The sequence below is a fragment of the Schistocerca gregaria genome, chromosome 2 (assembly GCF_023897955.1).
Source record: "Schistocerca gregaria isolate iqSchGreg1 chromosome 2, iqSchGreg1.2, whole genome shotgun sequence".
Taxonomy (NCBI): domain Eukaryota; kingdom Metazoa; phylum Arthropoda; class Insecta; order Orthoptera; family Acrididae; genus Schistocerca; species Schistocerca gregaria.
This window is the reverse complement of record NC_064921.1, coordinates 814869115-814881669: the sequence shown is the minus strand read 5'-3', so window position 1 is coordinate 814881669 and position 12555 is coordinate 814869115. Positions and strand designations below refer to the sequence as shown.

At 37.6% G+C, this 12555-nt stretch overlaps 1 protein-coding gene across 1 annotated transcript in view; it reads right to left on the bottom strand.

Annotated features, from left to right (window-relative positions):
- Positions 1 to 12555, bottom strand: part of LOC126335140 (esterase E4-like) — a 77030-nt gene that overhangs the window by 41744 nt on the left and 22731 nt on the right. The window contains exon 2 of the mRNA XM_049998100.1: positions 8262 to 8399. Within this exon, the coding sequence (XP_049854057.1) occupies positions 8262 to 8399 (138 nt within the window). The remainder of the gene's footprint in view (positions 1 to 8261; positions 8400 to 12555) is intronic.

The window sequence follows — 12555 nt, the reverse complement described above, 5'->3', positions numbered from 1 at the left end:
CAGACATTTATAAGTAGCCATTTCTGGAATGAAATATGTTAATAAGGAAAATGATTTAAATGTATTGCAAGGGTTCAGTACATCCACAATACTTTAAGTTTTAGATTATCGTAAGTTGAAAGATTCTCAGTTTGGCAGTGTACAACAGTGTTATCTAGATCAAAAGTTACTTGTTTTTCAACACCTCTCCTTTTAGGCCAATGTAGCCTGTAAAACATTTTTGCAGGAAGTAGTTTCCACTACTGAGTTGCAAATCTGGAAATTCCCCAAAATAACCATTTGTGCCTCTTCAAGCAATACAAATTTCTTTATTCATAGCAATAGATGAAAGTTACAGGGTATCATAAAGCAGTGAATGGGGTACATGTTATAACAATGTGCACTACAAATCCTGATAACGCTACTTTGTGAGTAGGAGCAAGATCCTCAAATGGTTCAAATGACTCTGAGCACTATGGGACTTAACATCTGAGGTCACCAGCCCCCTAGACTTAGACTACTTAAACCTAACTAACCTAAGGACATCACACACTTCCATGCCTGAGGCAGGATTCCAACCTGTGACCGTAGCAGTAGCGTGGTTCTGGACTGAAGCACCTAGAACCACTTGGCCACAACGGCCAGGTAGCATGATCCTGATTGCACACATGACTACCATATGGCTTCCTGCATACAGTCCAGACCTGATTTACATTCTATTCCTGATAATTGAAAGATGATCTGTAGGGCATGTCAGTAGAGGCTGGTTGTAGAAACAAAGTGGCCATCTTCTATGACCATTTCAGAAAACTCATTCACTGTTGGCAGAAGCATATTCAATGGTCTGGTGATTATGTGAAAAAGTGAACATTGCCAATTAATTAGCACAATCTAACAATAATCATATCTGCAATTCATATGTTGAAATATATCCACCAAAAACCTCATGTTACAAAGATGGGGAAATTACTTCTCATTCCACCCTCATAACTTCAATAGATGCACAAAATGTACAAAGAAGGAGTAGGTTCTGTAATTGAAATAGGATGATTCAATTATGTTGATGGCACACATTGCACAAATTTAAAACAAGAAATAAGAAGAAAGATCATGACAAAATTTTCAAAGCCGAGACAGTATGAAAATGTGGTATGGACTATAACAAAGAAGAAAGAAAAAAGAAATTTACAGCAACATAATTGACATTTTAAGAACTGGTGCAGAAGAATGACATGAAGAGGAATGTAAAAAGAATAATAAAATTACAGATTTAAAGTATAAGCTTGTAAGTATACAGTCACAATATTATGAGAAGGAAAGTTGCTACTTACCATATAGCAGAGATGCTGAGTCGCAGAGAGGGACAACAAAAGGACTCTCACAGTTAAAGCTTTCAGCCATTGGCCTACATCAACAACAGACACATGCACGCAGGCAGGTGCGCGCGTGCCACACACACACACACACACACACACACACACACACACACACGCACACGCACACACAAATGCAAATGCAATTCACACACACACACAATGCCAGTCTCAGGCAATTGAAACCACGCTACAGTCGTGTGTGAGTGGCATTGGCGTGAGTGAGTGAGTGAGTGTGTGTGTGTGTGTGTGTGTGAGTGTGTGTGTGTGTGTGTGTGTGTGTGTGTGTGTGTGTGTTGTTGTTGTTGGTGAAGGCCAATGGCCGAAAGTTTTAATTGTGAGAGTGTTTCTGTTGTGCCTATCTGGGACTCAGCGTCTCTGCTATTTGGTGAGTAGTTACTTTCCTTTTCATAATATTGTTAATTCCACTCTGGATTCTCCATTGTTTAAGTATACAGTCACTCACTCACACACCAGTTTTCATAAATCCCACCACAAAGGAGAGCCTTCAAGGTTATGGAATGAGTGAAACTACACATGAATTGAATGAAGAACTGATTGCACACCACTGTTGCAGCATACACAAATGCTATTCTTACTTATGATTATGAGAATTAATTCTAAACTATTTTATTAGTCTATAAATATTACCTGAAAATCAATTGCTTTGAAAAAAGCCACTGCTGTTCCTCTTACACTCTTATGATGTTTTTTATTTAATACTTCACACTAAGCTTTTACATGGCTTTACACAGTACACTATTAGATGTCTATATTCTGGTTAAATCAAAACCTGTTAAATATGAACATAGATATTAAATGGAACGTACACCTCATGAGTAAAATACTGTCTTATTTACAGAAAGTGTGGTTTGTTTATTTAGTTTTGAGTGTTCAAGCATTCAAATAATTTTGAACCACAATATGAAACTCCATTCTGAAGTCTAGACAAGGATGCATACTCTAGACGGAAATTATTTTTGCTTCTTCTACTGCATAAAAATAAAATTATATAAAATGTATACTGTATAAAACACATACCAAGGAAATATTCTAATATTTTGTTTGTGAATGTTACAGTCCATTTTAAATTCACTCATTCTTAGTATTATATGAAGCAGGTGTTGAGATCAGAGTCAATATCACATGATCTCCTTGAGCAGTGCATATATTGGCTCAGGTAGTCATATTTCATTTCTGAGTAATGCTGTTAAGTACCCAAGTGCAAGAGCCTGACAGTTTCCCTCCAGCTCAGTCTCCAGTGTTGGATGAAGCTACACATCACACACCATTTAGTACCTTGTAACTGACATGGCTGCTTTACTTTTTACTTTGGAGATGCTTTTTGGTTATTCTCTTTTTCTGCTGATGATTTGTACTTTGTACTACTTTCTAAATCATCTATTATTGCCTGTAGCAAAACAACACATCACTCTGAATACTGCATGTGGTAGGCACTGAAACGCAGCACATCAGAATAGCTCCGCTCACTACAATCACACTCCATAAATAAACATATTTTTTTCCTTTTTTTGTTGTCTACATGTAGGCCCACAGTGAATATACAAAATCTCCCAATTCTTACAGCTGTATTTTTCAAAACTTTATTATTTAGTGTAAAATTTACATTCTTCTGGTTACAGTAATGCAAATATTTCATGTAGAAACACTGTACTGAGCTAATGAGTTTATGTATTCTGTACAGAAATGTAATAACTTTATATTTCAACATTTTGTAATATCTGTCCTCCAGGCATCTTTGAACAGGCATCATAGTGTACAGTGCCATAGTCAGTCTGAAGCTGGCTGTCAAGAAGTACAAACACTATGTGATATTTCATGTTAGTCACTATTATCTCCACGTCAGTCGGAGATGAACCTTCAAACAATGGACATACCATGTCAGTCAGTGCACAGCAGTAAGCACGTGAAGTTCTGTATCAACCATCACACAGTATTTTCAAGTGATCTCCAGGTATAATTATTGATTATTGGCACCTTGATGTAAAGCTGGGTTTGTCACAGGCATGACTTACTTGTATATGCAACCCCCGTCAGTAGCATTACATGCAAGTCAAAATTTCCACATGTGGAAACTGGTAACACTGCTTACGCGACTTTCAAAATGATGACTGGTGAAGTTATCTGTACTGCAGTTAATATGTTTGCACAACTTTTAGCTGAGGAGCTGGTCATGATGTTGGCTGGGGGAAAAAAAATATTAAAAAAATGGAAATAATAGGTATCTTGAAAGAACTCTTTGGGGACATTCAATACACTAAGAATGGATATATATGCCGAGAATGAAGGTTAATTCAAAAATTATTTTTAAATGGGTAACTTATATTCTGAATTCCTTATGTTTTTGGGTGGGGTCTGCCTATAGCAAAACACATGTCTGGGACAACTAACAAAATTGTGTTTAGCTAAAGGCAGACCCCACCCGGAAACATACGTTATTGTTAAAGCAAACACAGACAAAAGAGCTTCAACTTCAAGATGTTTATTCTGAATTCCTTTTGAGAGCCATGTGTCTCACTCTATATGAAAGTCTAATACACCTACGTGAGATGCTTTTTGTTTTTAGAGTTAAGACTCGGATCTGATAGGACACGGGTGCTGTAAATATGATGTTTCCTCTCCCTATTACAGTACTCTAGTGAAATTTGTGACTGTATTGTGGACTTTTTGGTAGAGAGGACACAGCAAGTTCTCTTGGATGTAGAGTCACTGTCAGATGTAGAAGTAACTTCGTGTGTGCCCAAGGGAAGTGTGTTGGAACCTTTGCTGTTCATGTTGTATATTAATGACCTTGCAGATAATATTAATAGTAAACACAGACCTTTTGGAGGTGATGCAGTTATCTATAATGAAGTACTTTCTGAGGGAAACTGCATAAATATTCAATCCAGACTTGATAAGATTTCAACAGGATGGAGAGACTGGCAACTTGCTCTGAATGTTCAGAAATGTAAAATTGTGCACTTCACAAAACAAAACAAAGTAGTATCCTATGACTATAATATCAATGACTCACTGGGTGTAATACTTTGTAGTGGGACAGGTCTAACAGAGGATATTGAACATATGCAGAGAAGGGCAGCATGAATAGTCACAGGTTTGTTTAGTCCATGGGAGAGAGTCACAGAGATACTGAAAGAAATGAAATGGCAAACTCTTGAAGATGGACGTAAACGATCCCAAAAAAGTCTATTGACAAAGTTTCAAGTACCAGCTTTAAATGATTACTCTAGGGAATACTATAACCCCTTATGTATTGCTCACACACGAACTGTGAGGATTAGATTATAATAATTACTGCAAGCACAGAGGCATTCAAATGATAGATGTATATGTAGATTTAGATAATTTCTTACTGTACAAAATACTTTTTTTTTTAGCTTAGCTACATTAGTACACAAGATTATGACTTAAGACAGTACTGAATGAAATTTATGCCAACAATCATGCATACAGGTCAACATAATAGGAGAGATTTCTCAAAGCAAATCAGATAGAATTTGGATTTTTTATTAATTTATCCATCATATGCTGTCTACCTCCATAGCTGAGCAGCCGAGGACCTGGTTTTCAATTGCCAGTACTTCCAGGGATTTTTCCTCGGCGGGAGGACTGGTATAGGAGGCACTCAACCTCGTGAGGTCAAGTGAGGACCTACTTGACTGATTAGTAGTGCCTAAACGTCAAGAAGCCTGACAGTGACTGGGAGAGTTACGTGCTGATTATGTGCCCTTCCATACCACATTCAGTGACACCATTGGCAAAGGATGACATGGCAGTTGGTCAGGTCTGAATGGTCCATGTAGGGCCTGAATGCTGAACTTTATCTTACTTTTATCTTATCCATATGCTGGTGGAACCTCAATTTGTTATCCATCTTGATAACTAAAAAATTTATCAGTCTTTATTTATCATACCATTAAGTCATTTTATTTGTTTGTAACTGCACATTATAAGTTTTTCCTCTGACAACACTCAAAAGTACCAGTTTCTTTACGCCCTGTGCCCTGCTCATCACTGTTGATGTTGCTTCCCTCAACAGCACAGTTTGGTGACGAGAAGTTGACTCATTTTAGTCGTGTGAAGCAAAGAAAGCAGGCACTAGTTGGAAGTGCTGCCTATGTTCCTGCCTGTGTTACCATTGCTTTCATGTAAGCACAAAAACAAGTAATGGTACCAGAAATATAAGAGGGCTGTAATACATTAAACTTAGCTTTCGTCTCCTTTTGTCAGTCCTAATATGGTGGCATGTGGACATCCTGCAATTCTCGATAGCCACCATGCCAAGGGTCAACTAACACTGGCCGAAGGGTAACATTACCAATGCCCATGGCTTTTCTACTACTGAGCAAAACATTTCCCAACACCTGATTGACTTTCAACCTAAAGTCTCCTTCCTGGTCACCATGATCAGTTATATCCTCACCCACAATCACTTCTCCTGTAAAAGCATCACATACAAACAAATCCAGGGTGCAGCACTGGACATCCGCATGGTGCCATCCTGTGTCAACCCATTCATGATTCATCGAGTGGAATCCTTCCTGACCTCTCACATCCATTATCTCTCACCTGGTTCATAATCACTGATGGTATCTTCATGTTATGAACCAAGGGTGAGGACACTCTAGCCACATTCCCCAGAACATCAACATCTTCTCTACCGTTCATTTTACCTGATCCTCCTAATCCAACAAGCCACCTTCTTCCATGCTGAACTTCCCTCCACTGAAGGTTGGCTACATCAGAGCATCTCTTCACATCAAACCTATCAATTGTCATCGGTATGTCCAAACCTGTCAGTTACCATCAATACCTCCACTTTGACAGCTTTCCCTGAAAGAATTTTGTTACCATCACTTTCAAACATAATGTCACATAAAATGCCAACTGGGTAAATGTTGAATCTTCCTGGCAGATTAAAACTGTGTGCCAGACTGAGACTCAAACTCAGAACCTTTACCTTTTGCAGGCAAGTGCTTTATGAACTGAGCTACCCAGGCACGACTCATGAGCCATCATCACTACTTTGCTTCCACCAGCACCTTCTCTCCTAGGAGTTAGGAGATGAGGTACTAGAGGAAGTAAAGCTGTGAGGATGGGTCATGAGTTGTGCTTGTGTAGCACAGCTGGTAGAGCACTTGCCCATGAAACGCAAAGGTCTCAAGTTTGAGTCTTGGTCCAGCACAGAGTTTTAATCTGGCAACGAGTTTCATGTCAGTACACACTCCTCTGCAGAGAGAAAATTTCATTCTGGGTAAATGTTCATATTCAGTTTTACCAGAACTGAGATTGTGAGACCATATTTTGCTTTCTCTGAAGAGAATGTGTTACAGAAGCCGATCTGAGTAGTTAAAAGGTTTTGTCAGAGAACTGGGGCAATATTCTAGTCTAATATACGTTCTCAAAAAGTTCCAAGTTGTGAGAAGAAGGAGATGAATTTATAGCTAGAGATCACTTGCTGATCTCATCTCTTATAAATGTCCATTACAACTGGATATTTCAGTCTTTCATGAAAGGCATATTGACTCACCAAAGAACAGTCAAGTTTAGTGATTTCAATACTTTGACTGAAATGTCACCATAGTAAGAGGAGTTTCTGCTTTTCAATGGTTTAATCATTTCTCTGATCTCTCTAACAGTTAATCTAGAAAATCCGATTTTTACTGGTGGAAATTACACACTGTTCTGTATAACAAAACAGATAAATTGTTTACATACATTGGTTTACTTTCACGTTGTACAAAAAGTTTTGTGATAACAAAGGAGAATATGAAAACATGAAATCCATCAAAAAGAAGTAGAAGTCTCAACATGCCAGACAGTGTAGTAAATACTGGGGGAAGAAAGAGAAAAAAAAGAAAGAAAATGATGATGATGATGGAGACCATCCTCACAGAACTATGAAAGTGAGAATTTTCCCTCTAGCACATCATTCTGTATTACCAGTCTGTTAGTCCCTCTCATATACCCTATGTCTATTACTACTCTCCTGGCTCAGATCAACATTTATTTCTGTACTTACCAGTCTCTTCTTAATTTTATTTAATCTTGATTGATCTATTTTCTTCATCTTGCTCTCCATTTCTTCATTCTATGCCAATGTTTTCTTCTTATGAAAACACAGTTGCTGATTTCACTTGCTTTTGGCCTTATTCTGTATTCTATACACCTCATTCCTCTCCCTGTCCCCAAATCTTTACCAAATCCATTATGACTTCAACCTTTCCTCCATAGATGTTGCCTTCCCATAATTCTCAGCCTTGTTCATGCCAAACACTAGTTACACATAGTGTACATGTGTTTTTGTTTATCTGAACTTCTCTTTGCTCCAATAAAGAAAGTTTTACATGTCAATAGTAATTTTTGGTTACTGGGTACAGACTTCCTGATCATTACTTAGCTACTTTAAAAATGGGCAAGACGACCACAAAAACATTTATTGTGATGGTAAACAGTCTGTGTCAGTTATTGACCATTCTCAGACCCTCATAATATGATAGGTGGCGGCAGCGAATGGAGTGGGTGTTGTAACTCCATGAGTGATCACGGAGTTACAACATCTGCTCCATTCATCACCACTGTCTGCCATCATGTTATGAGGGTCTGAGGATGGTGAAAAACTGACCCAAAGCAGTTACCATCAAAATAAATGTTTTTGCAGTCAAAACTGTTTATGACTATTTCTAAAGTTCTTTTTGCCACACCACTGTTCCCCATGAGAAATGTTCTAAAAAAATTTCTTATTATTTAATTACATCCAGAATTCTCCATTACTGCAGTAATAAAATATCTTGGTTTATAATGTTAATTTGTGGTGTACCATGCATTACTTTTTCAAAATAGGTTTACTTCTAACATGTAGAATAATAATGTAATACATCATACCTGTGTTGTGTAGACATTTAAGAATAAACAATCTTCAGACGAGGGCCTGATGATTGAGTTAGGAACTGGCTGCAGACAAGCGTATCCATCTTCTGTTGCATTAACTATGCCCTCCCATGGTTCTAATGGTTGAGGAGCCTATGACAGAGTAAAAATTAAGATGAAGTAACCATTCATAATTACTAATTCTAAGGCTTGCTTTAGAAACAGAAGACAGAAAATGCCCTCGAACCATCAATATGATGTTGGGTATGAAACAGCTAGCAAAGATGGAAGTCAACAATGCTAAGCAGCTTGAGACAGGTAAAAAGAGTTAGAAATTACTGCATTAAGCAATAAAGGATCTTTCAGTGCACACAGTTTTCATGATCTAAATTAGATAAATGGAGATTGAAAAGCTATACTCCAATTAAAATTACCACTTTGTGACTGACAGATTGAAGTGGTGGTGGTGTTGGTGGTGGTGGTGGTGGGGGGGGGGGAGAAATACTACTGGCATGCAATGCAGCCAACCCAAAACAAGACACTGCGTGTTCCTACAAAACAGACAACACAGTGAGTATGTGGTGCTCATGAAAGAACTATAACTGGATGTCAGCTGACCTCTACCACTTGACTCACTGAAATGTCAATTCACAAAGAAATTTAACTGTAGTGCAGCTCACAAAAGGTGAAACAAAAAGTGACTAAATGGGCACTCAGATAGACTGAAACAGAACAGCGGTCATGACAAAATGCAAGAAGGATGAGATTAATGGACATTGAAGTCAGGTGAATGCAGAACATCCAATATACACAAGCAGGTGAAAATATAATAATTACAGGGTACTAAACTGCCACATTATATGTCAAAAGAAATTTATAATTTCTAAGCATACAGATAATGAAAAGAAAATTGGGAAAAATTAATTCTGAGGATCTACAATCTGTTCAAACTACATGTTGTACACATTTTGCTATGCAATAGGAGAAGAAGTACATTTCGAACAGACAAGGGGAATAAAATGACCACTGGGCTATGTCATTATCAGAAAAGATTCAGAAACTGAAATGCAAAGCCATCCAGCCTTTGAACTGTAATCAGTTTTAGTGACGAACAGAAGTAGAAAACTGAAAATAATAAATTAAAGGGAGATAGTATAAAAGAAGTAGTATACTGGGAAGTCAAAGCTCGGTGAAGCATTGATCATTACGTACATCAGAATTTTTGAGAGAAAGGCCTCAGTAAAAATGGTGTAGACTAGTAGATTATAATACAGACAGAAATAATTTAGAAACCCTGCAGCAGAGAGGACACAGATTGCCATGGATGAAACATGAAGTATTGCATGTTGTTGGTGACAGAGAAAATAGGTATAATATCCTCATTAAGTAGAAAAAAAGCAGAATTAAAGTAAAAAACATGCATGGAAATTGAATCACATAGAGGAAAATTTGTATTGCCTGTAGGGAAATAAGTGTAATTTTGAAGAAATAAAAATAGAAATATGACAATTTATTAAGTGAAGGTGAGAAGTAGTATTAAATGCAGAATAAAGGGCTGATATATCGTGCAGATACACTGGAAATTTTTACAGGCCAGAAACTCTGTACTGCATCATTATGATAGAAGACGAGGAGAGTGACCTGGAACAACCTGTTGAAGCCACTGTTTGGCAGCGTGCACAAGGGAGTCATCATCTACAAACCTTGTTCCATGAAAAGAGTCTTTCAGTTTCCCAAAGAGATGATAAGTCACATGGAGCCAGGTCAGGACTGTAAGGTGGATGTTTCAGTGTTGCCCATCCGGGTTTTGTGACCACTTCCATGTTTTTTGACTGACAGGTGGCCTCGAGCTTGAAGTTTCTTCAGTGTCATCACATATGCATCAGTATTTATGGTGGTTCCACTTGGCATGATGTCCACAAGCAAGAGTGACAACAGTCCGAGTTTACAGTCGCAGGCCAAAGAAAAAGGTTTCTTATCGCAGCAGAAGATAAGAACAGAATTGGTAGGAAAACACATGTATCTCTCGTGATTGATTCTTAAATCCTCTCTCTTTTCTTTTTCTGGTCACTTTTTGTGTTCTATCTACATCTATGTCATGGCGGTGGCCTATTCTGCCACACCATCATTACAGCCACGCTGATGAGCTCAACCGTTACTTCACTTGATATGGGGAGTATACAAGCAAAGTGATGGTAGATCGCAAATGGTGAACTACACTGACATAGGGGACTTATGCAAAGGTCAGATTGTTATGCCCATGCATGTGGCAACAAGCCTCTCAAAAAGGAGGAAGTTTGTCAGTTGTTAATCTTCTACTGTTGGGTGCGTCTACTGAAAATTGTTGGACAACAGTGAAAACGTATGTAGGTGAGACCATGTTTGATGGCCCGCAACATCACTAGAGCCTGGAGTTTTGCGTAATAAGATTAGTACACAAGCTACGTACACATTTCTGTAACTGAAATGTGTAAGATGAGTAAGAAAATGTGTAATATCATGAAAATATTATATTAAATGCTAGTGAAGCCAGCAATGCACAGCAACTGCTAAATATGTGTGGGAAGTGCACATGCCTGTACATCCTCCCTCTGCCCATCTTCTCATCCCCCTTATCTCCATATATCTCCTACTCCACCCCCCATCTCTCTGTGCATAACCTCCTCAGTTGCTGTCTGTTCATCTCATGCTCCTCCCTCTCTATGTCCATTTTATCTGTATGTTCAGGAGCTCCGTATATCTCCATCTCCCCTCACCTCTCTATGCATAACCTCCTCCCACCTCTCTCTGGTTCACATCTTTCTCCTCACTATGTCCATTACCTTGTGAATGTTCAGTAGAGTATCGTGTAAAAAACTGAAGTAAATTCATGTAGAAGTTTTCGAGAATTGTGTTGGCTCCACTTCCCCTTTATATATATAAAGGTAATATATTACGAAAATATATAGCCTATGCATGTTCAAGTTTTCATTACAGTATTGTGTGAACATTGGAAGTAAATTGGTCAATAAGTTTTCGAGATTTGTGGTAACAACGCTCCCCCTTTATATATTACAAAAATATATAGCATATATGCCTATGTCTGTACGAATGTGTGTGAGTAAATATAATAGCCTATGTTTGCCCGAACGTTCATCAGAGTGTTGTATAAAAATATTTAGTAAATCAGTCAAGATCTTTTCGAGTTTTTCGGTAGCAACATTTTCTCTCTACATGACGATTCATGAAGATGTGCAAATAATTTAATATGTTATTCTACAAGTAAAACTAAAGAAAAAAGTTCATATAAACATAGGTCCACAAATGTTTAGTTACAGAGTTATGGCTAATAAAAGATTTTGCCTGAAATTTAGGAACTTTGCTAATATGAAGCCATCGCAAAACTGTATGAGGTCAAAATAAAGCACGATTTCCTCTTATTTTGTCGTTACTGATCTGGTGAATCTAATAAAACATGTCCCAGACGTATATCTGCAGTAGTTTTCCAGAGAAGCAAATATTATTAACGAACAACAAAATTTGTTCATACATGTGCAGCTAAATGCATTGAACTCGGTGGAGACATTTTTGAGCATTTATTGTAAATGTGTTCTGAAATTGTATGTACACTGTACAATTTCTTTAATACTGAGCTTTGTATATTTCCGGTTTAACACGAATTCATGTGTAGTATGGTGTTAATAAAAGCAGATTATCTGACACATTTGTACAGTTTCAGGTAACGTTATTATCACCATTTTCCCAAAATTAGATTCTCTACAATTTCTCTGATAGACAACAGAGAGTACAAATACGTCATGAAGGCAAAGAGTACCTTTCAGATTTTAAAAAAAAAAAAAAAAAAAAAAAAAAAAAAAAAAAAAAAAAAAAAAAACTAGCTATGGAGTGGGCACTCAGGGTTCTGTGTTAAGCCCTCTGTCATTCTTGGTGTGCATAAACGATTTGCCAAACCATCTGACACTTGCAGAAATGGCGATGTTCGTTGATGACACTAGAATTTTTATAAAAGGATACACTGAGGATAATCTACAGCAGAGTGTCTCTAGGACAATAAATGAGACAGGAGAATGGTTTAGCAATAATGCTTTGATCATAAATAAGGATAAAATGGTAATCTCGAATTTCAGTAATATTAAAACTAAAGCTAGAAGAAGAGTAATAGCTGAGTTAGGGAACTATGTTACTGCACAAGCTACATATACAAAATTCCTAGGTATATGGGTGTATGAGCACTTGAGATGGGAAAAGCATCTAGAAGTTTTGAGTAAAAAACTAAGTAAATGCTACTATGGGCTAAGAATACTTTGGA